This window comes from Myotis yumanensis, unplaced genomic scaffold (genome assembly GCF_028538775.1).
Source record: "Myotis yumanensis isolate MYYU_CA2020_CCGP unplaced genomic scaffold, mMyoYum1.0.hap1 SCAF_10, whole genome shotgun sequence".
Classification (NCBI taxonomy): Eukaryota; Metazoa; Chordata; class Mammalia; order Chiroptera; family Vespertilionidae; genus Myotis; species Myotis yumanensis.
The window spans coordinates 55171923-55197591 of NW_027223761.1; the positions used below are offsets into that span (position 1 = coordinate 55171923).

General features: G+C 37.3%; 1 protein-coding gene across 1 annotated transcript in view; it reads left to right on the forward strand.

Moving 5' to 3' along the window:
* The window catches only part of TMEM135 (transmembrane protein 135), a 222712-nt gene that overhangs the window by 11068 nt on the left and 185975 nt on the right, over positions 1 to 25669 (forward strand). Inside the window, exons 2-3 of the mRNA XM_070425819.1 lie at positions 11540 to 11667; positions 13860 to 13952. Of these exons, the coding sequence (XP_070281920.1) occupies positions 11540 to 11667; positions 13860 to 13952 (221 nt within the window). The remainder of the gene's footprint in view (positions 1 to 11539; positions 11668 to 13859; positions 13953 to 25669) is intronic.

Here is a 25669-nt window from a genome sequence, read left to right on the forward strand (position 1 = left end):
CTTGAAGTTGTTTCATAAAGTTAATGTGGCAGTGGTAGATAGACCTGTGAGATTTAGTGGCTCAGATGTAAAGTAGGGGCAGAGTCAAATGAAGCTAGGAGATTTTTAAGCCTTGTTGCTAGGATGGTGGAAGGTAGTGCCTTGGGAAAAGGCACATATTTTCAGTGAAATATGTTGATTGCTTGGGGGCCTGTTGAGTTATATCTACTAGTGCAGTATATGAGTGGAGAATGACCAGGAGGCATTGAGAAACTCGGAGCTGCTGTTCTAGAGAGAAGGTGGGGCTAGAGATTTAGGTTTAGATATCCTAAGAAAGTTGAAGCTCTGGTAGGTCAGCAAGGAGGTGAGGTCCTTCCTTAGGTCGACTGAATGTTTAGAAAGAGAAGACAACGGAGGAATGCTCAGTGTGGAGTAGAGGAGGAAGAAAGGAAGAGAGCAGCAGTTAGATACGAAGTTGAGAAGACAGCGTTTCAGAGCTGTCTTGAGCAGGGAGTCTTGGGAGGTATTGTTAAGAGGTGGGAAGAACATGGACTTCAATCTAGGTCCTGCCACTTATTAACGTTGTAACCTTGAGCAAGGTTCTTAACATATGGGAATGTCAGTATTCCCATCGATAAAATGGGAGTAATATACCTATCTCATATCCTTTAAAAATATAAATCAGCTCTTGTTATTCTTCTGCTCAGAACTCTCAGGTGTCTTTCCATCGCAATAAAATGGGAAAATCTTTACCTCAGTAAAATGAGAGCCTTATGCAATCTGGCCGTTGCTTGTTTGATTGCATTTCAGACCATTTTCCCTTTTGCGTGTTCACTTCTAATAGACATAATCACACTATTTATGTTTTTTTTTTTTGTAATCTGTTTTGTTATTTAGTGTAGAGCTCTTGATTTCTGAGGAATATCTTAAATCGGACAACAAGTTGTCAAAAAAGCACATGAAAACTTTAAGGAGTGAATGACTAGAGAAAAAATATCTTGCCTCATCTTTGTGCATAAGCAGTATAAGTAATATTGCTTTTATTGATTATGAAGGACGACCTGGGTTGAAAGTCTAGAACACAAACTTATGTTCCATAAACTTATCTGTATAAGCTTTACTACTGTTAAAAATATGATAAAACTTTGATATAGATTTATAATTTATTCATGAACTATCTACCAGGCATTATGCTAGGTGATAATTAGGAAAGGGGAGTTAATTTAAGTGACTGCTTAACAAAGAGCTAAATAAAAAGTCTTGGAAAGTCTTTTCAAATGTGTTGCTACAGTTTCTTGTATTACTTGTATAGTATAGTGAATGTGAAATAAGTTTACATCCTTAAGGACTATACTAGGTACATAGTAATTCATAATATTATTTGATGCTTTGATAATTAAGAGTCTTAAAATATTTTATCATAACGTGGTATTGTATTGAAGATTTGTTTAAATCTCTATTGACCCTAGGCCCGTGGTTGGCCAACCATGGCTCGCGAGCCACATGCGGCTCTTTGGCCCCTTGAGTGTGGCTCTTCCACAAAATACCATGTGCGGGCGCACACGTACAGTGCGATTGAAACTTCGTGGCCCATGCGCAGAAGTCGGTATTTTGTGGAAGAGCCACACTCAAGGGGCCAAAGAGCCGCATGTGGCTCTCGAGCCGTGGTTTGCCGAGCCGCAGTTTGCCGACCACTGCGCCTAACTTTTAAATTGTCTTTTGATTAATCACCAACCCTAGCTTCCTTTCTACTAATGGATCTCTTCTAAAAGAGTGTTGTGATTTGAGATACTTTTCGTGTGTTTTTTATTCATGCTTAATATGAGATGAATCTGTTTTATCTTGGGAAACTAGGAGTATAGTTAATAAGTATTTGTTAATGGCCCTTATTTGTTATTCAAATTAGCATTGTGAATTGACAATACAAATCACATGAGGCTCTTATAATTATACTTGAGGAGAATCAATAATTCAAGTGAATGAATACAGGTTTTAAGTAATTTTGTTTTCAACAGTATCGAAAAATATTCAGTAAAATTAATTTATGTATGAAATTATGAAAAGAAGGAAGAATGCTAGATCAAGTGTCATCAGATTAGAGCAGGTTCCTTTCTAAGAATGCTGAGTTTACAGTGTTTTCAGCTTATTACCATTTATTTTGTATAGTCTTTTGACTCATTACAGGTGTCAGGTTGCTTTTGTTTCTTGATTCCAACTAGATCTTTAGAGTTTGGATTGTGATTAGCCCGGTTTGGGAGTTGTTTTGAAGGATTCTGTATCTGTTGGCAGTGACAGAGGGAGGCTTGTTTGGATCGTTCTTGATTTCTAAACCTTGAAGAAAGTAGACCTGTATCTCAGAAACTTGCAAGCCCAGAAGACATTGAATTAATCAGGATCAGACTGAGTTTCAGATTGTGCTTACAGTTCCATTTGGAGCGCATGGAGTGTTACAGTAACTATTTACTTTGAATCTGCATTTCCTCTCACTCCCTCTTTTCTACCCTCATTTTATTGTTTAATATTACAGATTGCCTACAATGTGTCAGAAATACCAGGGCATGGGAATAAGATGAGATATAGATGGACATTTATAGTTAAGGGAAAGATGTATACTGTGTGTGTGTGTGTGTGTGTGTGTGTGTGTGTGTGGTTTGGGAAGGCTTTCCCAATGAAGTGACTTAGTGAGTATATGAATATACAGTATATGAAGTGAATATGTACTTGGCCAGTCAGAAAGAGGGGTTATTTGATGATTTCTTAAATCCAATACCCTGGCCAAGAATTTGATTTTTTCCCTTTAGACTTTGGGCTTTACTTAAACTTGAAGCTAATGGCAGTAATAAAGCATTTCAGACCATACAAATACCTTAACAGAGTCTCTGAAATTGAACCTCTATTCTAATAAAATCTGTATTTTAAATTAACGTAGTCAGAAAATTTTAGTTACAAATGTTAGACAAACTGTCTTAATAAGTTTGTCTTCACCCCTTTAAAGGTTGTTGTAGACAAAATTGTGAGGTCTGGGTAGATAAGCATGTTTATAACGTCCCTCCCCCCCTTTTTTTCATTATGGTTAATTTTGTGGTTAAATTTATCTTGTGGTTTAGGTAGGTGGTCAGGGTTCTCCATATCAAAAAATAGTAAGTGATTTTGTGCCTGTCAAATAATTGATGGCCTAATTTTTAGTCTTCAGTATAGTGAGTTTTAGCAAATGTGTGAGTACAGTTGCAGTTTAAACCTTTTGAGAATGGCTTCTCTTCTGTTAATGGATTGAATATATCAACAAATGGTGAAGCAATTTGGTATTTTTTAGTCAGCATAGTCCCCTGATATCTGTGACTTCTCTTGATCAAATTGTCTCTACTTCTCTGACTTGAATTCTTAGTTTGCTTGAGTTCTGTTTAGAGGATTTGATTCAATACACCTAATATTCTTATTGGAGAGACTGGAATATTTGTACGTGCCTTCTATCTTTCATATGAATAAAGTTCTTCATTAAGATATGTATTATTAGAATTTTTCTTCATTAATAAAGGTATTTCTTTTTAGAGCTCATGATATTTATACTTATGTCTGCAGAAGATAGTAAGGTATAAAAATGTTTTGGATTAAGATTATTGTATTGCATGGTGAGTTATATCAGTATGTTGAAGTAACAATTGTGTATTTCTAAGACTATCCCTACATTACCTAAAATATTAATATTGCTCAATTTAGAACATGGCTATAATGTATGCAGGACTCAATCTGAGTCATGTTTTTGACCATATTTTTTCTCAATATTATATCTAAAGTATATTTTCAGATTTATCTTTAAAGTCTGTGTTAAATGCCATATCAGTTTGAAAGTGGCTCCTTTTAGAGAGTAAGAATACTATAAGGCTTATTTTGATGGTCATCACTAAAACTTAATTGCATGATTTTCATTATAGGGAGGCTTCATAGTAAGTAGCTAAAGAAAACTTTTGAAGATTTTCTTGTGTTCTCTGGTATATAATATTAACAGAGTTGCCCTAGGTTTTTAGTTTGTTGTTTTCTTTTGGGGGGGGGGGTTGTTTTTAATAATCTGGTTGTATACCATGAGACAGCATGGTGTAGTGCATTGGACATAAGTTATAAGATCTGAGACTTTTTTTGCTCTCAAATTTATAGTATGACTCAGTGTCCTCATCTATAAACAGATGACAATCTATATTTTCTAACTCATTTTATGAAGTCAACATTACTCTGATATCAAAACTTGGCAAGAATAACACACACACACACACACACACACACACACCAATATCTGATGAATATAGGTGCAAAAAGCCTAAACAAAATACTAGCAAATTGAATGCAGTACATTAAAATGAGAACACATCACAATCAAGTGGGGTTTATTCCAGGGGTGCAAGAATGGTTCAAATACACAAATCGATCAATGCAATATACCACATTAACAATATAAATGATAAAAAACATATGCTTCTATCAATATATGCAGAAAAGCACCTGACAATATACAACATCCTTTTATGATGAAAACATTCAATAAAATGGGTATAAAAGGAAAGTACCTCAACATAATAAAGACCAGATATGACAGATCCTCAGCTAATATCATACTCAGTGGTGAGAACGGAAAGCTTTTCCTCTGAGATCTGGGAGAAGACAAGGATACCCACTCTTACCACTACTATTCAACGTAGTACAAGATGTCCTACCCAGAGCAATCAGGCAAGAGAAAGAAATAAAAGGCATCCAGGTTGGTAATGAAGAAGTAAAATTATCACTTTTTGCAGATGGCATGATTCTTTATACAGAAAACCTTAAAGGTTCCACGAAGCCTTATTGTTTCTAATTGCTATTACAATAAGCACATACAGTAAGGTTGCAGGGTATAAAATCAATGTACAAAAATATATTGGGTTTCTATATACTAAAAATGAAATTTCAGAAAAAGAAATGAAAAAAAAACAAAAAACAAACAAAAACAACTCCATTTGCAATTGCAACAGCAACAACAAAATACCCAGGAAGAAACAACAAAGGATGTGAAGGACCTATACACTGATAAATAGAAGACATTATTGAATGAAATTAAAGAAGGCACAAAGAAATGGAAAGATATTAAAAGAAATGGAAGAAGATACAAAAAATGGAAAGGTATTCTGTGTTCATGGATTGAAAGAATTAGCATAGTTAAAAATGTTTATGTTACCCAAAGCAATATACAAATTTAATGCAATCCCCATCACAATCCCAATGGTATTTTTCAAAGAAATAGGACCAAAAAAATTATCAAATTGGTGGGGAACCACAGAGTTCTCCAAATAGCTAAAGCAATACTGAGAAAAAAGAACAAAGTTGTAGGTATCACACTCCCTGACTTCATATTATACTACAAGGCTACAGTAATCAAAACAATGGGTATCCTGACCAGGTGGCTCAGTTGGTTGGAGCATTGTTCCCTACACCAAAAGGTTGCAGGTTCCATTCCCGGTCAGGGCACATATCTAAGTTGTGGGTTCAATCCCCAGTCGAGGCATGTATGGCTGGCAACTTATTGAGGTTTCCCTCTCACATCAATGTTTTTCTTTCCCTTCCTCTCTCTCAAAAAAAATAAAAAAATAAAAACAATAAAAACAATAAAAACATCCTTGGGTGAGGATTAAAAACACCACCAATGTTTTTTTCCCTAAGTAATTGGGTGAATGTGATGCTATTACTGGAGGTAGAAAACCCAGTAATAAAAGCATTTTTGGGAAATATAACAAGTTCTACTTTGGACATGCTGGTTTTTTTTTTTTTTTTTTTTTTTTTATGCCTATGGCACATTCTTATTGACATGCCAAAGACATTTAAAATATGGGGTAAGAATTTAGGAGAGAGGTTGGAGTTAAAATAGGAATTCCTGCTTTTTGAAATAATAGATGATCCTGCAAGAGAGAGCATATGTAGAATGAGTAGAGATCTGAGGAAGACTCTTAACAAGGAAATAGCATTTTGAGATATAATGGGAGAATGAAAAAAATGCACTGTCATAGAAGCCATAGAAACTATACTCTTCTGTCAAAATTCTACCTGTTTGTCAAGATTCATCTTAGAAGGTTTAGTGACATCTTCCATACATCATCATCTGCCCAGTCCCATCTCCTTTAATCATTCTCTAAATGTGTTTCTATAGCAGTTTCTTCTTCCTCTTAACTTAGCATTTACCACACTGCCATATTGTAGATTATTGTTTATGATTTTATATTCCTTGAAGGAAAGGGTTAGATTTTATTCATCATTATTTTTCCCGTGTATGGCATAATTCTTAGTAACAATTTAATTGCATAAAATTGGGGATAGAGTAAGGAAATAACTCAAGAGGTTATTGGATTGGTTGGTCATACTGACCTTAGGGAAAGTGTTATCTCTAGACTTAGGGGAGAGTGAATAGAGAGTTCTCTAGTCTTCTCTCAAGTCAGTCTTGCTTTTTTCTATACTCTATTCCTCATTCCCCAATTATGTCTTTTAAATGTTTGTTCCTTTGATACTACTATTTCATCATGATGGATAAGTATTCATTCATGGTGACCTGTAAGAATTCCACTATTTTTCCAATTTAGCTTGTATTCCCTTCTCAGTGCACTAATGCCTACAGTCACTCTTTGCTAAACTTCCAAGGCTCTTTGTATTACATTGCTAACATTTAATCCTTCTTCAATTCCTCTACCCATTTCTTATCATATGTTATGATTGATAAGATTTTTACTTCTTATAACATTAAATTGTTTTGTTTTAATTTAGAAACCTTTCTTTTTTTTTTTTTAAATATATTTTATTGATTTTTTACAGAGAGAAAGGGAAAGAGAGATAGAGAGTTAGAAACATCGATGAGAGAGAAACACCGATCAGCTGCCTCCTACATGCCTCCTACTGCGGATGTTCCCGTAACCAAGGTACATGCCCTTGACTGGAATCGAACCTGGGACCCTTCAGTCCGCAGGCCGACGCTCTATCCACCGAGCCAAACCGGCTAGGGCTAGAAACCTTTCTTTTAAATTCAAAGTTCACATACAAAAATGTTTAAACACAAATATGTTTTCAATCTCAATTTAAAAGATAAGTCAATGAAGACTCAAAGGTTGATAATCTTTATAAAATATTTTTGTGAGGATAATATCCCTGATGAACATGAATGCTAAAATCCTCAACAAAATATTAGCAAATTGGACCCAGAAATACATTAAAAAGATCATACACCATGACCAAGTGGGATTTATTCTGGGGATGCAAGGCTGGTACAATATTCGCAAATCAGTAAATGCAATCACATAAACAGATTGCAAGACAAAAATCACATGATGATATCCATTGATGCAGAAAAAGCATTCAACAAAATCCAACACCCTTTTTACTCTCAGTAAAGTGGGATTAGAGGGATCATACCTCAACATAATAAAAGCCATATATGACAAACCTACAGCCAACATCATACTCAATGGGCAAAACCTAAAACTATTTCTCCTAAGAACCACTCTTGTTTAACATAGTACTGGAAGTCCTAGCCATAGTGGTCAGACAAGTAGAAAAAATAAAAGAGATACAAATTAGAAAGGAGGAAAAACTGTCATTATTCACAGATGACATGATATTGTACATAGAAAACCCTAAAGACTTCATCAAAAAACTACTAGATTTAATAAATGAATTTGGCAGGATACAAAATTAACACCCAGAAAACTATAACATTTTTATACACCAACTAGAGGCCCAGTGCACGAAATTCTTGTGTGTGTGTGTGGGAGGGTGTCCCTCAGCCCAGCCTGCGCCCTCTTGCAATCCAGGACCCCTCAGGTAGTGTCCCTAGGTCTGGCTGGAGATCAGGGCCTATTGGGGCTTTCCTTCCCCTGGCTGCCGGCAACTGACCCCACCCCTGCTGCTGCCACTGTTTGCCATCTGTGCAGCGCTACCCCCCTCTCCTCCACCACTGATCGCCTCCCTCTCCTAGGTGACAGGCGTGGGGTGCGATCACTTGACTGGCCTGGGCCTCCCTCTGCAGGGTGATCGCTGGCCAGCCCCGCACACCCGCCACAGCGTTGCTGGCTGGTGGCCTGGGCTTCCCTTTTTGGGGTGATCAATCACAGAGCCCCTCCTCCTCTCTAATCGATTGCCCCACTGGCTGGCTGGTGGAGCCCTGCCATTAATTGCCCTGCAGAGCATGGCCTGGGCCTCCCTCTGCAGGGCAATGTAGGGTGATGGTGGGGCTCCCCGACCAATCATATCACACCCGCCTTGGCTGGCCTGGTGCTAATGCATGTCATAGCATGGTCATCTGGAAGGTCGTCTAGACTCGTTCTGCTGTTTGGTCTATTTGCATATTATGCTTTTATTATTATAGATAATGAACTCTCAGAAAGAGAAACTAAAAAGAAAAATTCCACTTACCATTGCAACAAAAAATTAAGATACTTAGGAATAAACTTACCCAAGGAGGTAAAAGACCTGTACTCTGAAAACTAAAGGACTTTGAAAACAGATATACTAGTAGAGGAGGATATAAACAAGGAAGAATATACCATGTTCATGGATTGGTAGAATCAACATCATTAAAATGTCCATACTACCCAAAACAAGCTATAGATTCATGCAATCCCTACTAAAATACCAATGGCATATTTCACAGATATAGAGCAAACACTCCAAAAATTTATATGGAACCAAAAAAGACCACCAATAGCTGTAACAATCTTGAGAAAGAAGAACAAAGTTGGAGGAATCACAATACCAGATATCAAGCTATACTACAAAGCCACTGTTCTCAAAACAGCCTGGTCCTGGAACAAGAACAGGCATATAGATCCATGGAACAGAACAGAAACCCCAGATTTTGAACCACATCATTATGCTCAATTAATATTTGACAAAGGAGGCAGGAGCATACAATGGAATAAAGACATATAATAAATGGTGTTGGGAAAATTGGATAGGTACACACACAAAAATGAAACTAGACCACCAACTTACACCACACACAAGAATAAACTGAAAATGGATAAAAGACTTAAATGTAAGTTGTGAAACCATAAAAATCTTAGAAGAAACCATAGGCAACAAAATCTCAGACATTTCTCATAGCAATATGTCTACCGATATATTTCCTAGGGCAAAGGAAATGAAGGAGAAAATAAATGAGACTACATCAAAATAAAAAGCTTCTGCACAGTAAAAGAAACCATCAACAAAATGAAAAGAGAGCCCACTGCATGGGTGAATATATTTGCCAATGATACATCCAATAAGGGGTTAATTTTCAAAATATATAGGGAACTCATACAACTTAATAAACGGAAAACAAACAGTCCAATTAAAAAATGGAGAAAGGACCTAAATAGACATTTCTCCAAAGTGGACATACAGAAGGCCAAGAGCCATATGAAAAAAATACTCAAAGTCACTAATTATCTGAGAGATGCAAATTAAAATGACAATGAGGTATAACCCACATCTGTCAGAATGGCTGTCATCAACAAATGACAAGTGTTGGTGAGGATGTGGAGAAAAGGAAACCCTAGTACACTGCTGGTGGGAATGCAGACTGGCGCAGCTACTGTGGAGAACAGTATGGAGTTTCCTCAAAAAATTAAAAATGGAACTCCCATTTGACCCAGTGATCCCAATTCTAGGAATATATCCCAAGAAATCAGAAACATCAATCAGAAAGGACATATGCACCCCTATGTTCATAGCAGCACAATTTACAATAGCTAAGATTTGGAAACAACCCAAGTGCCCATCAGCACATGAGTGGATTAAAAAACAATGGTACATTTACATAATGGACTACTACGCAGCTGTTAAAAAGAAAGAACTCTTACCATTTGCAACAGCATGGATGGACCTGGAGACTATTATGCTAAGTGAAATAAGCCAGTCAGAGAAAAATAAGTATCTCATGATCCCACTCATATGTGGATTGTAATGAACAAAACAAATTGATAAACAAAATAGATCCAGAGACATAGAAGCATGGAACAGACTGTCAAATCTCAGAGGGAAAACAGGGGAAGGTGGATGGATGGGAAGAGATCAACTAAAGAACTTGTAGGCATAACCCATGGACACAGTGGGGAAGACCTGGTGTAGGGGGTGGGGACGGGCTAGAAGAGGTCAATGGGGGAAAAAAGGAAATGTATGTACTACTTTCAACAATAAAAGATAAAAAATAAAAGTGTTATTCTTAAAAAAAATAATTTCTGTGAAACTTCTGCAATCCTCTGTTCAGGAACTTGTGCCCGTTTCTGTTTTGTAGTATATACCAACATATATTATGCTAGATTCTTAATATGTATTTATTTTCCAGGTCATTTTTTTTCTTTAATGCCTTCGGTAGACCAAAATCTTTCATTTTATTTTACTTTTCATACTTTTTAAAAAAATATCTAGCATGGGTTTTGTCAGACAATAACCATCTTTGAATAACTGAATGAATTTCTCTGGTTTCTGTCCTTGAGTTTCTCTAATATCCAGGCTGATAAGATCTGTAATGTATTTTTATTTTAGCATTCAACTTCAATTTGAGTTAACTTTATTTTTCCCCCTTAAAATATATTTAATTTTCTTTTTAAATATACTTTTATTTTATTGAATTCAGAGAGAGGAAGAGAGAGGGAGAGAGAGATAGAAATACCAATGATGAAAGAGAATCATGGATTGGCTGCTTCCTGCATGCCCCCTACTGGGGATCAAGCCCACAACCTGGGCATGTGCCCTGACTGGGAATCGAACTGTGACCTCTTGGTTCATAGGTCGACGCTCAACCACAGAGCCACACCGGCCGGGCTATATTCTGTTTTTCGTTTAAAACTTTTTTCTTATTAATCCTCACTTGATATTTTTCCATTTATATTTTTTTTACTTTAAAAATATATCTTTATTGATTTCAGAGGGAGGAAGGGAGAGGGAGAGAGAGAAATATCAATGATGAGAGAGCATCATCGATGAACTGCCTCCTGCAAACCCCCCGGGGATCTGTCCCACAACTGGGGCACCCTGACCAGAATTGAAACCTAACTTCCTGGTTCATTGGTTGATACTCAATCACTGAGCAACAGGCTCCATTGAGAATGAAAGGGAGGGAGTTGAGACAGAGAGAAACATTGATGTGAGAGAGGCACATCGATTGGTTCTTCCCACTAACACCCTGACCGTCTGAGGGATGGACCTGCAACCCAGCTACATGCCCTTGACTAGGAATTGAACCATGATCCTTAGGTAGGCTGGCTGACATTCTACCACTAAGCAACACTGGCCAGGGCTAAAACTGTTTTTTAAGGCATCATAAGTATTTACCTCAACATTTGGTGGTTACTCATTATATGACCCATGTCATAATTTCTTTGTGTATTTTTTACCCATTATACCTTCAATAAACTAAAGTGTTTTCTGTTCTTGAAATTATATTTTTATAGAGGTGCCAGTAAAATACCAGTTTTTACTTTAATTTAAAAATATATGCTGTTATTTAGTAGCTTCCATCTAATTTAAGTGGAAAAGTTGGTTGGATTAAAGAAAAACTTTCTCTTTTCAGATTGCAGCAATTCTCCGGAAACGAAAATTAGACTATTATTTACACAGACTACTCCCTGAGATCCTGCAATCTGCTTCATTTCTGACTGCTAATGGGGCCTTGTATATGGCCTTCTTTTGCATTTTAAGGTTGGTACTCATAATCGCTACTGGAGGTTAATACAAATTCCTGTGTTGAAACGGAAACGAACAGATGTTTATATAAATGTTGTGCAGGTCACTGCTTGTATATTTTTTTCTCTTTCTGAAGTGACATTTATTTATCCCAAGGAAAGCTTGTAAAACTGGGAGTTGTGGGCCTCTTGGTCTAAAGATGTAACATAAACTTCAAATTATTGCTGTGATTAAATAGCAAAAGTATTTTACTTTATCACACATTTTCTGAGGGCTACTGTGTTTACCAAGTTGTTGATGAGGATTTCTTAACTTTTCAATTTCATAAATGATGAATTCAAAGCAGTTGTCCATGATATAGGTTTAAGTCAACATGCAGTGAACAACTTCAAAAGGACTATAAACTGTCCGTGTTTAAATATAAAATAGTAAGTTAACTTCTGGCATATCCTACTGATGAAACTTTTGGTCCTGATTCAATCTTATGCACATTACTTGCAGACATGCTTCAAACAATGTAGATGTAGTTGGAATTTAGTTTTTAGTCCTGTGATATGCCTAACATATTTATTAAATATTTACTTTTTATCTTTCCCCCCACTGAATATTGAAAACCCAAATTAGTGTGTTTTTAATCTGTGAAGTTGAAAATACTAACTTTATATTGCCCTCATATTAGTGTGATCCAATTTAATGTCGTTCAAAGTTCTGCAGGGATGTTAGCAGAAAGTAAAAATATTTCCAAATGTCTTTTAGAGATATTTCCCTTAAAACATTAATATTTATAGATGTTCAGATTATGCATAAAATAATTGATAAGGTTTATACTATTGTGAGTACGTCATGTCTTTAAATTGACCTGGAAATCTGTGTAAGAAACTCTTTATCAGGTGGTCTCTGGAAAGTTTCTAACATTTGTTAAAACTCTAAAAATAAAGTTATAAGATAACTAGGTTTTTAAAAAATTACAGTAATAATAAATTGCTATTGCAGCATATTTCTTTAGGTTCCATGAACTTGTTTGGTTAAGTTGTAGAAACGTAAACTACTTATAATAAGGTAACATCAGTATTTCTCCAGTAATTGACTCATTGAGTTATTTTTCTTTAATTTTTACATTCAGTAACTTCTTAAGTTCCTTGTGGATTTTATATTGGATGGGGGACTACTAATAATTTTCTCAGGCAGAAGGTTTCTGATGTCCGTTTCGGAAATATCCATGTTATATATGCTTAGTAGGTTTTCTAATTCTTTAAAGCTAAGTTTCATTTCAAAAGATCATTTCATCTTTATTCTTAGCCTTATCTGTGTATATCTCAGGAACATACTGTCTTTGAAAGGAAAAAAAAAGTCTTTCCAACATCTCCATTTTTTTTTCTCTTTAAAAATCTAAGCATCTAATGGTTTTATATAATGTGTGAGACACTATGCAGAGTCTTACTTTCAAGGGACATATTCTAGTAAGTGAAAAATTATATAAACATATAACTAAAAGTAGGAAACATTTTTTTAGTAAGTGCTGTAAGAAAGAGTTATCAAGGGTAATAGAAGCAAAGAGGGAGAGACATTTGTTGAATATTATGTGTAAAAAATGATAGTAATTATTGTAATAACAGTTAATATTTTCTTTGTATTTTCTATATGCTGTGTATGGTGCTAGGAAATATTTCATGTAGTCCTCATAACAATATGAGATCAGTAATATTTTTCTCATTTGATAGATAAGGAAGTTGAGAACACAGAGGGTTTGCATAATGAGTGGTGTTGGATCCAGGAATCTCTAAATGAATATGATTGGCTAAATTATTAGAGGAAGAGATATGTTAGTTTGCTATTGTCGTCTGGTGAGAGATGGTGAGGGTCTTATCTAAGACTAGGGGCAGTAGGTTGGAGAGGAATTTGAGAGGATAATTGCATATGAAATGATTTTTAATGTATGAGGTAAGGGAGAAGGAGAAGCCAAGGATGTCTCCAACTGTCACATATGCGTGGGTAGGTAGTTGTTGCCAGTAACCTAGGAAAATAGGGGAGAGAGAACAAGTTCATGAGGAAGGAGAGAGAGATCATGAGTTTATCTTTGGATATGTTGAGTTGGAGGTGCTGTGGACATTTTGATAGAGTGTGAACTGAGAAGGGGAGCTTCTATTTGTAATAACTGAAATGACAAACCAGAAATTTCATATGAACATTCCAAATTTGAATTTCAGGAGGATACTTGGAAAATTCTACTCATGGAGTCCCGGTTTTGGTGCCGCTTTGCCAGCATCTTATATGGCCATTCTAATTGAAAGAAAAAGCAGGTAAACTTTTACATATCTATATATTTAATTGAACTGATTTACTGTCCCCCATGTCAACTAGAATTTTTTTTTCTAGTTGCTTATCGTTTATTGTAGTCCAGGTACGAGAAATATTTCCACATATCTTTTTCAATCTTGCAGATATATTATGGCAAATTTAATTTTATACTGTCATTATTTATGTTTATTAAGCCTAAAAATATAAAGATTAACATTATAGAGCAATAATACCAATTAGTCTTTATTTACTAAAAAATTAGAGAATTCTTTGGTGTACCTAACTAAAACATGGCATGCACAAATTGTAATTAAAAATTTTTTCCATGCCCTAACTGGTTTGACTCAGTGGATGGAGCATCGGCCTGTGGACTGAGGAGTCCCGGGTTCTATTCCGGTCAAGGGCATGTACCTTGGTTGCGGGCACATCCCCAGTACGGGGTGTGCAGGAGGCAGCTGATTGATGTTTCTCTTTCATCGATGTTTCTAATTCTGTATCCCTCTCCCTTCCTCTCTGTAAAAAATAAATAAAATATGTGTGGATTCTGGAGCTGTTCTATTTACAGCTTAGCTAGCTCTGCCATCTATTATGTGACTTCTGTGGCTTATTCCTTACCTGAAAAATGGATAGTGATAATTTACTCAGATAGTTATCCAGAGAATTAAATAAGTGAATATAGGTAAAAGTGCCTAGAACGGTGCTTGACACACGGTGTTATGTTAAGTGTTAAGTATTCTTACTGTTTTTTTGCTCATGAGTAATGACAGTTATTCTGGTGGTTCCTGATCAATTTAAAAATGTGAATATTGGTTTTGGAAATATGATTTAAAAATATGTTACTCATACTTAGGTCTTATTTTTGTAATTTTAGTTTAAAGTAATTAAACATTTCAGTGAAGAACAGAATTTGTTTAACTATAACACCAAAGTAAAATTGTGCTATTGATATTAAAAGCTATAACTTCTTTTTAAAAATATATATTTTTATTGATTTCAGAGAAGAAGGGAGAGAGGTAGAGATAGAAACATCAATGATGAGAGAGTCATTGATCAGCTGCCTCCTGCACGCCCCCTTCTGGGGACTGAGCCCAAAACCTGGGCATGTGTCCTGACTGGGAATCAAACCATGACCTCCTGGTTCATAGGTCGACTCTCAACCACTGAGCCACACTGACTGGGCAAAAACTATAACTTCTTAAGGCATAAGGAGGTTTCTTGTAACTGATGTGATTACTTGGATTTTGGTTACTAATTTATGTTCTATTATTTTTTTTTACTTTTGATAGGGAACTTTATTTAAAAAAAAAAAAGCTTTCTGCTTTTATTACCTTTAAGTGAGCTACTGCCCTAGTGTTTTGTTTGTAGATACTAAGTATTCACAAAAATTTATAAACCTGTTTTAAATATTAATTGGAGTGGTTTTACTGTTTCAAAAACTTATTAAAAAATTTAAGTCTAGCTTCTCTGTAAGTACTATACCTTGGTTGCTGAAGAAAAATTGACCCTTACCTTAATGTGATTGTTACATAGTTGAACTCTGTGATATATGTTGATTTACTTCTGTTTATTAGGTAATGCAATAAATGCCTGGAAATAGTTCTTTAGTTCTTTCATTGAGAGTTTTATATGTATATGTATGTATCAACCACAAATCCTAGTTTGGGGTCTAATTAAAACTTTAAATTTTAGTTTTTTAGTATTGTTGAGAAGCTAGTGACTCTTTTTATAAAGCAGATTTTAAAAATGTTTTTGGGATTAACCTTAAAACATAACAAAGCAAGTCTTTTTGCTCTATTTTAAGGAAGTCTGGTCTGTGTTTATCTGGAATTGTGTAAAAGTTAACTTAGACTTTTTTTTGGTCTTGAAAAATTATTTTTTACTTATCACAACATTTAAATATTTTAATAAATTAAGCATCAATATCCTTTAATAGATTATAACTAATTTATAAAGGTTGAAATTATTTATATTTTAAAATTATTATAGCTAGTGCCTAAAAGGAAGCATATTAATATTATAGTTTTTACTTTAGGGAAAAGAAGTTTATAATTATTAGAGAATTCACAAGGAAAATCAATGATATGTTGGTGCGGATAGCCAGGAGGCAGCTTGAAATGTGAGTGTAGATTCAGGAGAAGCATGGTAGTTATAAAAATGAAATTGGGGAGTTTTTTTCTTATAAGTGGTCATTGAAGCTATGAGAGAAGATCACAGTACGAAAGCCCAGAATACGAGGTCTGAGGTTAGAAGTTGGGAAACAACAACATTTAAGGAGTTAGTTGTCAATTGAAACATTCTGTCTCTTTTAAAATAAATATTAGTAATATACATTGAGTGACCAGATTATTATGACCACCTGACGTTTGTAGGCAAATTAGCTGTACATTGCATCGTATGGGATATGGAAGCCGAAGGCCTGTTCGAACACCTTTGCTGTCTGCAGTTATCAAGATAAAACGTCTCCAATTCGCACAGGAACACAAGGATTGGACAGTCGAGCATTGGAAAAAAGTCATGTGGTCCGATGAATCACGTTTCCAGTTGCATCATGCAGATGGCAGAGTGAGAATTTGGCGGAAACGGCTTAAAGCATGCACCCCACATGCATGAGTATAACCCTTCAAGCTGGTGGGGGCAGTGTTATGGTTTGGGGCATGTTTTCCTGGCATGATTTGGGCCCTTTAATTCATGTGGAACAACGTCTGAATAACACAACATACCTAAGTATCGTTGCTGATCAAGTTCATCCTATCATGTTGATGGTGATCCCAATGGAGATGGCTTCTTCCAACAAGACAATGCGCCATGCCACGGTGCTCGTATTGTGCAGGAGTGGTTTCAAGAACATGAGGGAGACTTTACCTTGCTTAGGTGGCCTCCACAATCACCAGATCTCAATCCAATTGAGCATTTGTGGGACGAAGTTAAAAGAGCCATCAGGCAGCTGGTTCCACAATCATCAAATCTCACAGAACTGAACAGTGCTATTCATCAGGCATGGTGTCAGATTCCTTGCATCACCTTTCAACATCTTGTGGAGTCAATGCCAAGAAGAATCGCCGCAGTATTGAAGGCAAACGTGGCCCAACGAAGTACTGATGGGGTGGTCATAATAATCTGGCCACTCAGTGTATGTGAAAGAGTGGAAGAAATGTTATGTGAGGGGTTAGCATTATTTTCCAATTAGCAGCAATAGTTCTAATTTTTAAATCTCTAAAGATTTTATTTAATAGTGAAATCATTACTGAGATTATACATTTTGGACTCAATTGTATAATTTGTTTTTTAAAAAATAATGAAGTAAGAACATACAATATGATTATACACACATATATACACATGTACGTATGGCGGATATATATATATATTCATAAATATATCTTCATCTATATTGGTTTAACTTATTTCCTCCCCATCCATCCATCCGTCTGTCCATCCATCCATCCATTTTTTCCAGTCTCCCTCTCTCCCTTTATAGAATTAAGCATGCTTTGCCAGCTAGTTCTTGACACTTTGTAAGGGTGCAGCTTACTTAAATCTTAATCACATCACGGTGGGGTTCTGAGAAGCTTTGAAGTTGTTTCCAGGGTTGCTTAAAAAATTTGTGCCACAATGAACTGTGATCATAGTAACTCAGCAGGAAGCATTGGTAACATCTAGTTTATCTCTAGGTGGGCTGTTAAGAACTAGTCTTCTCTTTCTTTTTCTAGGAAGTGCTTTGTTTGTGGTTCAGAAAGAAGTTGTTCTATGGATTTTGTTTTGTGGAATTGCTTTGGGATTTGCTTTGATTTTTAGTACTAGTTTAGGTAAATTAAAACTACAGGGTGCTCAAGAAATGGACGTGGATTAAAATATCAAAAACTGCTTATTTATTCTAAGCTTACTCAAGGGTTAGTTGTTAAATTTCACTGTTGTAGTTATGAAATTTCTAAAGTAATTATGACCAAAATGAATGGATTAAATATAAATACAAATGTAAATATAAATATAAAAGAATACCATATATTTTAGCCTTCTGAAAAATTTAATGTATTATCTAATATGATCACTGACTCTTGCTCTAGACTATAAGTCTATCTTATTTGCTTTTATACCATAAGAAAGTAATTTTATACTCTTCTAAAACATTCTGGCAGATGAAAATCTATTTTATCTTGAAAGACTGAGATGATTAAATAGCATCTTCAGTAAACCGTTACAATGTTTAGGAACTTTCACTGTTTCTTCTTTTGTTTGTTTGTTAGGATTCTAGCACCACCAGAGGCTGATGCTATATAAAACTGTTCTCATTTCTAACCCCAATCAGTATATTGTTAGCTAGCTTAAAGTTTCATTTTTGCATCTTTGAAGTCTTTGTCATGTGAGATTAGATATGGAAGGTTCATTATGTTTTTCTTTAATCTGTAATTTCTCCTCATATGTAGATCACATAAATATTTTTATAAGTATGTATGTATATATATATATAATAAAAATATTTATTTATTTATTTTTTAAAAATGTATTTTATTGATTTTTTACAGAGAGGAAGGGAGAGGGATAGAGAGTTAGAAACATCAATGAGAGAGAAACATTGATCAGCTGCCTCTTGCACACCCCCTACTGGGGATGTGCCCACAACCAAGGTACATGCCCTTGACCGGAATCAAACCTGGGACCCTTCAGTCCACAGGCCGAGGCTCTATCCACTGAGCCAAATTGGTTAGGGCAATATTTATAATTTAGAAGTTATACCATTTCTACTGTACTCCCTGGTAACTTTAGTTATGAAATGTGTTACAAACAGTGTAACTGAGAAGTTTGAGAAGGTTAGCTAAAGTAATATATATATATATATATATATATAGTCCCCCCCCCCCCCCAAAAAAAAATCCCAAAACATTATTATTCATCTAATTTGGTACAAGAATGTTATTCAAAGGTAATAATACCTGGAATTTCTGCATAGTGTGTGGATACCTTTTAATCTACTAAGATGTTAAGAAAACTTAATTATTTAAGTATTTCCTCACAGGAATAAAGGTATTTTGATTATACATAGTTCCTGCAGTAGTGGTTCTTAATACTTTTTTAGGTAGTACCACTTTATGTGCATACCAACTGAAATTTCATGCAAATTTAAGAGATTGATCTCTTTCTCTTACCAAAAAAAAAAAAAAAGAAGCTTATTTGTGGTTTAAAGAAATACTTGACTAGCTGAGGTTCACCAATCTTTTAATCTAGTGATTCTCAGTAGAATAGGAGTATTTGTGTATCAGAATCTCCTGTGAAATGCAAAGTTGTTGTCCTTGACCCCAGCCCTTCCTCTTTAGGCCTACACCACCTTTTGTTCTAGTTGGCAGCATCCCCTTTCCCATCATTGTTGGTGTGACATTTTAATATGTAACTTAATTTCCAGAGAAAATTTACTGCGGAGAGAGTGACCTGTTTGTTGTCAGACTTAGGCTAGATATAGTCAAGTGTTAAATAATAGAATAGCGTTCACTTACCTTATTAGTTTCTTATGATACGAACATCTCTAAAGATGTGATTAAACAAATTATTGTTCTGATGTTCTACCCCTACCAAACTGACATTGGAGAGGAGGCTGGAGACACTGCACCAGGGACACCTACCAGAGGCGACTGGCTATATCATGAGCACATCATGCCCTTCACAGATACCTTCCTCTCTTTCATGAGGCTACAAGCTCTGGTTGGAATTTAGATAAAGCTGGAAAGGAGATAATTTTCATTATTTGGGAATAATAAATTGAAACTCCAGACCAGAAAAGACATAATCTAGTCACACTACATCATCTGCTTTTTCCCAATAGTAAGAGTATGTCAAGGCTTTATTCATTCTCAGAGCATAGAAGCCTTTAGGATACAGAATTGCAGAACTTAAAGGCAGTTTAGTAAAGATTTTCTGCTTTAGAAGCAGTGCACTAGAAAGAACACAAAATGAGTTAGGTGAACTGACTCCTAATTCCAATTTGTCTTTTTTACAACTTTTATATTTTTAAGGAAACCACTTCTCTGATTCTTGGCTATTGGTACAGTGAGGATAATAGTATCTGCATTACACTTCAGAGGACTATTTTCTTTGTTTTCAAAAAAATTTTTTTCAATTACAGTTTCCATTCAATATTATTTTATATTAGTTTCAGATGTACAGCATAGTGATTAGAGGATCATATACCACTACAGAACTATTGAGAGGATAAAATCTGACTTCAAAAAATATCTATATATTGTAAATTGGTAAATTTTATGCAAATGTCAGATCATTTGAGTGAGTCTGTGCTTGCTAATACACCATCTTTTGTGATTATCCAAATAATAAGAGGCTAATATGCAAATCAACCGAACGGCAGAACGACCGATTGCTATGACGCACACTGACCACCAGAGGGCAGATGCTCAATGCAGGAGCTGTCCCCTGGTGGTTAGTGTGCTCCCACAGAAGCCGGGCTTATGGCTGGTGAGTGCAGGGGCAGTGGCGGGAGTCTCTCCCACTTCCGCAGCAGCGCTAAGGCTGTCCGACTGACGGCTTAGGCCAGGAGCGGGGAGCGGGCCTAAGCCATCAGTCGGACATTCCCCAAGGACTCTTGGACTGCGAGAGGGCGCAGGCCGGGCTGAGGGACCCACCCCTCTCCCCGAGTGCATGAATTTTGTCCACTGGGCCTTTAGTCTATAACAGCTGTGGGCAAACTACGGCCCGCGGGCCGGATCCAGTCCGTTTGAAATGAATAAAACTAAAAAAAAAAAAAAAAGACCGTGCCCTTTTATGTAATGATGTTTACTTTGAATTTATATTAGTTCACACAAACACTCCATCCATGCTTTTGTTCCGGCCCTCCGGTCCAGTTTAAGAACCCATTGTGGCCCTCAAATCAAAAAGTTTGCCCACCCCTGGTCTATAATATTCTATCTAATAATAGACAAACATGGTAATTAACCGTACCTCCGACACACGTCCCATTGGCTAATCAGGGCGATATGCAAATGAACTGCCAACCAAGATGGCGGTTAACTGCCAACAAAGATGGCAGTTAATTTGTATACATAGGCGCAATCTTGGGAGGCGAAAGGGATCGGAAACCCAGGCAGCAGGCAAGAGGTGGGGGGCGGGCAAAGGCGGCACTGCCAGCCGCCTTTGCCCACCCCCTAGCAGGTGATCGCCATTGGAAAGCCTGGCGGCAGGCGAGGCAATAACCCCAGGCCGGGGGTGCGGGCTGCCTGCGGCCGGTGATCGGTGATCGCATTGTGGATCGGAGGGAGAGAGCCCGGGCGCAGGCCAGCCGGCACCCCCGGACTCCCCGGGGCATGGGGTGCGGGCTGGCCTGCTTCCCCGCGATCGCCATGGTGATCAGAGGCAGAGAGAGCCTGGGCGCAGGCCAGCTGGCTCCCCCCGACCCCCCGGGGCTGGGGGTGCCGGCTCGCCTGCTTCCCCGTGATCACCATGGCACCCCCAGCACCTCAGCACCTGAGATGCAAAGGTTGGGGATGAAATGACTTTTCTCAACCACATCTGCAAATACCCTGGGGAAGGCATCACGAAGAGTTCACAACTGTCTTACTTGGCGAGGAAGAAAACAGTTGGCAACGGAAACAATCCCTTACATCAAAGTTAAGGTCCCTCTGAGTAAAAAAGAATATTTCCAAAGTAAAGGAGGGAGCAGGCAAAAATAATAGGTTCTCATGACTTCCACTGAAGTTTGAGCATATGACAGAGTCAAAACGAACATACAAATTAAAACAGACAGTGGACATTCAAATGACCCGAATCAACTGTCACTGTTTGTCCCAATAGCAGCAATGCTTATGTGATAATATAGTTTAACAAACATACAAAACAAGTCACATGATAAGAGAGGTTCGGCTTCTAAAGTAAATTGAATATGTTCTTTAAAAATTCTCATGTCCTCCCCTCTGACTATAATTCTTAATTTTCCAATCAGAAAATTACCCCAGGCAATCCAGTAACATGTAGAACTCCAGTAACCTAACTTATTTAAAAACAAACAAACATCCCAACCATTTTTAAAATATTTAAATTGATATTTTAGGTTTTAAATTATAGAAGATATTTAGATCCAAATATATTTTCTGAATAGAAAATATTTCAGTTTTTGATTTAAAAAAATAAACAAAAAAATATATGTGACACATTTTCCCAAGGAACTCTGAATTAGTACCTTTCCCTCTAACTTTCTTCAAATTAAGAGAATCTATGGAGTTCCCTATACTGCACAAGTTTTAATGAAAGAAAATAAGACTTTCTAAGAGCATCAAATACATGTTTTGTTATTTACAAACATATACACTCCTCTCTCTCTCTCTCTCTCTCTCTCTCTCTCTCTCTCAAATATATTCTTACTGATTCAGAGAGGAAGGGAGAGGGAGAGAGATAGAAACATCAATGATGAGCCCTGGCCGGTTTGGCTCAGTGGATGGAGCGTTGGCCTGTGGACTGAAGGGTCCCAGGTTCGATTCCGGGTACAAGGTACAAGGTCCCATGTACCTTGGTTGCGGACACATCCCTAGTAGGAGGCGTGCAGGAGGCAGCTGATTGATGTTTCTCTCTCATCGATGTTTCTAACTCTCTATCCCTCTCTCTTCCTCTCTGTAAAAAAACAATAAAATAGATTTAAAAAAAGAAAAAAAGAAAGAAACGTCAATGATGAGAGAGAATCATTGATTGGCTGCCTCCTACACACCCCGTACTGGGGATCAAGCCCACAATCCGGACATGTGGTCTGACCTGGAATCAAACTGTGACTTCCTGGTCCATAGGTCGATGCTAAACCACTGATTCACACTGGCCAGGCTCAATTCTATTTTATAAATTCATTCCAAGGACATATACAGCTTGAAAAGCTTTGGAAGTAGTTTCAAAAAAACTAGCATTTAAGTAACAAGAAAACAGTTATAGAAGAAAGTTTAAATTAAAAAAAAATTGTTTTGATTTTTTTCAAGAGTGGGAACATCCTCCATGAAAATGTGTACCTTGACTGTGGATGGCTGGGAGGCCTTATCACACCTTAGGAATTCAAATGCTTTTTACAATGAAAAGAAAGAGAGTTTCATCTCATTTCTCTACTAGGGTAGATGTCTGTCAATAGAAGGTGGACATCAATAAAAGGAGGGGCTTGCACAAGCAATCTAGAAAGTCAGCAATCTATGAATAATCCAGAACCGAGTATTTATCTCCTCTGCCACACACCCTCCCTCCCAGCCAGTGAGCAAGATAATTACTCTCAAGCCAAGCTAAGTGCCCCCCAGTCACAGTGGCCCAATGCTGACATACAAAGCATACAAATAATTCTCACTCTGGCATAAAAGTGACAACTTTCTTGGAAGAAAAGCAGATACTGTAAATTTCTCAAAGTCTTCCTGAAACATTTTTTAAAGTAATTTTTACTTCTTTAGAAAAAATGCCATGGGAAACCATCTGTAATAAAATGCCCATTCTATAAAATAATTAATCTATACTAATAAAAGGGTAATATGCTAATTAGACTGGGAGACCTTCCAGATCTTCTGGACAAAGCCATGGTGGCGGGGCCGAGGTAGAGGCGGTTAGAGGCCAAGAGGGGAGGGCAGTTGTGGGTGATCAGGCTGGTGGGGGCAGGGCCATTGTGGGTAAGCAGACCAGCAGGGGGGTCAGTTGGGGACAAGCAGGCCATCAGTGGGGGTCAGTTGGAGGTGATCAGGACAGCGGGTGGGGGGGCAGTTTGGAGTGAGCAGGCCAGCAGGAGGACAGTTGGGGATGAGCAGGCCAGTGGGGAGGGAAAGTAGGGGCAAGCAGGCCAGCAGGGGGGCAGTTTGGGGTGATCAGGCTGGCGGGGGGGCATTTGGAGGCAAGCAGGCCGGCAGCGGGAGGGGGGAAGGGCAGTTGGGAGCAAGCAGACCAGCAGGCAGAGTGGTTAGAGGCAATCAGGCAGGCAGGCAGGCAGGCAGGTGAGTGGTTAGGAGCCAGCAGTCCTGGATTGCGAGAGGGATGTCTGACTGCCAGTTTAGGCCCGATCCCTGTAAACTGGCAGTAGGACATCCTTCGAGGGGTCCCAAATTGGAAAGGGTGCAGGCCAGGCTGAGGAACATACCCTCCCCCGTGCATGAATTTCGTGCACCGGGCCACTAGTCTGTCTATAATGTGTTCCTAGGAACATCTTGTTTAGTAATTTCATACTATTTGTTTAGTGCCCATTAGATGCCAAGTGAAAGTGTTGAAGGTTGTGAAATGTAAAGGTAAACAAGATAATATATGTCTGGTAAAGATGAACAATTATATTATCAGATAGATGGAAGCTAGTGGTTGATACTGTATCTGGATTGAGTATTAGAGACAGAATTAGATTAGTGGAATAAATGTTTTTACAGATAGCATCAGACATTAGTTCACTTAATGAGGACATGAATTATCAGGCACTGCCAGTGAAATTACCGAAATATTTTTATTTTGGTTTTATAATTAAGAATATTATCTTTTTTTTTTTTATATTTTAATTAAATCTTTATTGTTCAGATTATTACATTTGTTCCTCTTTTTTCCCCCCATAACTCCCCTCCTTCCAGCTCCCACCCCACCCTCCACCCTCACTCCCCACCCACTGAGTTCATCCATAGGTGCATGATTTTTGTCCAGTCACTTCCCGCATCTCCCACACCCCTTTTCCCCCCAAGAATAGTCAGTCCATTCCCTTTCTATGTCCCTGATTCTATTATAATCACCAGTTCATTCTGTACATCAGGTTATTTATTCACTTGATTCTTAGATTCATTTGTTGATAGATGCATGTTTGTTGTTCATAATTTGTATCTTTACCTTTTTCTTCTTCTTCCTCTTCTTAAAGGATACCTTTCAGCATTTCATATAATACTGGTTTGGCGGTGATGAACTCCTTTAGCTTTTCCTTATCTGTGAAGCTCTTTATCTGACCTTCAATTCTGAATGATAGCTTTGCTGGATAAAGTAATCTTGGTTGTAGGTTCTTGGTATTCAGCACTTTGAATATTTCTTGCCATTCCCTTCTGGCCTGCAAAGTTTCTGTTGAGAAATCAGCTGACAGTCGTATGGGTATTCCCTTGTAGGTAATTGAGCCTCTTTCTCTTGCTGCTTTTAAGATTTTCTCTTTGTCTTTTGCTCTTGGCATTTTAATGATGATGTGTCTTGGTGTGGTCCTCTTTGGATTCCTTTTGTTTGGGGTTCTCTGCGCTTCTTGGACCTGTAAGTCCATTTCTTTCTCCAGGTGGGGGAAGTTTTCTGCCATTATTTCTTGAAATAGGTTTTCAATATCTTGCTGTCTCTCATCTTCTGGCACTCCAATAATTCTGATATTAGACCGCTTAAAGCTGTCCCAGAGGCTCCTTACACTATCTTCACACTTTCGGATTCTTTTTTCATTTTGCTTTTCCAATTGGGTGTTTTTTGTCGAATCTTTGGTTTGATTATTGTACTCCTCTGGTCTGCTATTGGGTATAATATTCTTTATTTCAGTCCGTGTATGCTTACTTTCTAATTTCTTTATCGTAGCATCGAGGGTCTCATTAGTTTTCGTGAGGCTCTTCACAAATTTATGGCAAGCCCTCAAAATTGCGATTCTTAGCTCCATATCCTCCATTTCTGTCATGTTTTTTTGTCTCCGCATCTTTTATGCTTTCTTGGTGCACCCCCTTGTGGTCTCTGTGCGCAGTCTTGTTCTAGCCAAGCCTTAATTGTTGTAGTTAACACTAGA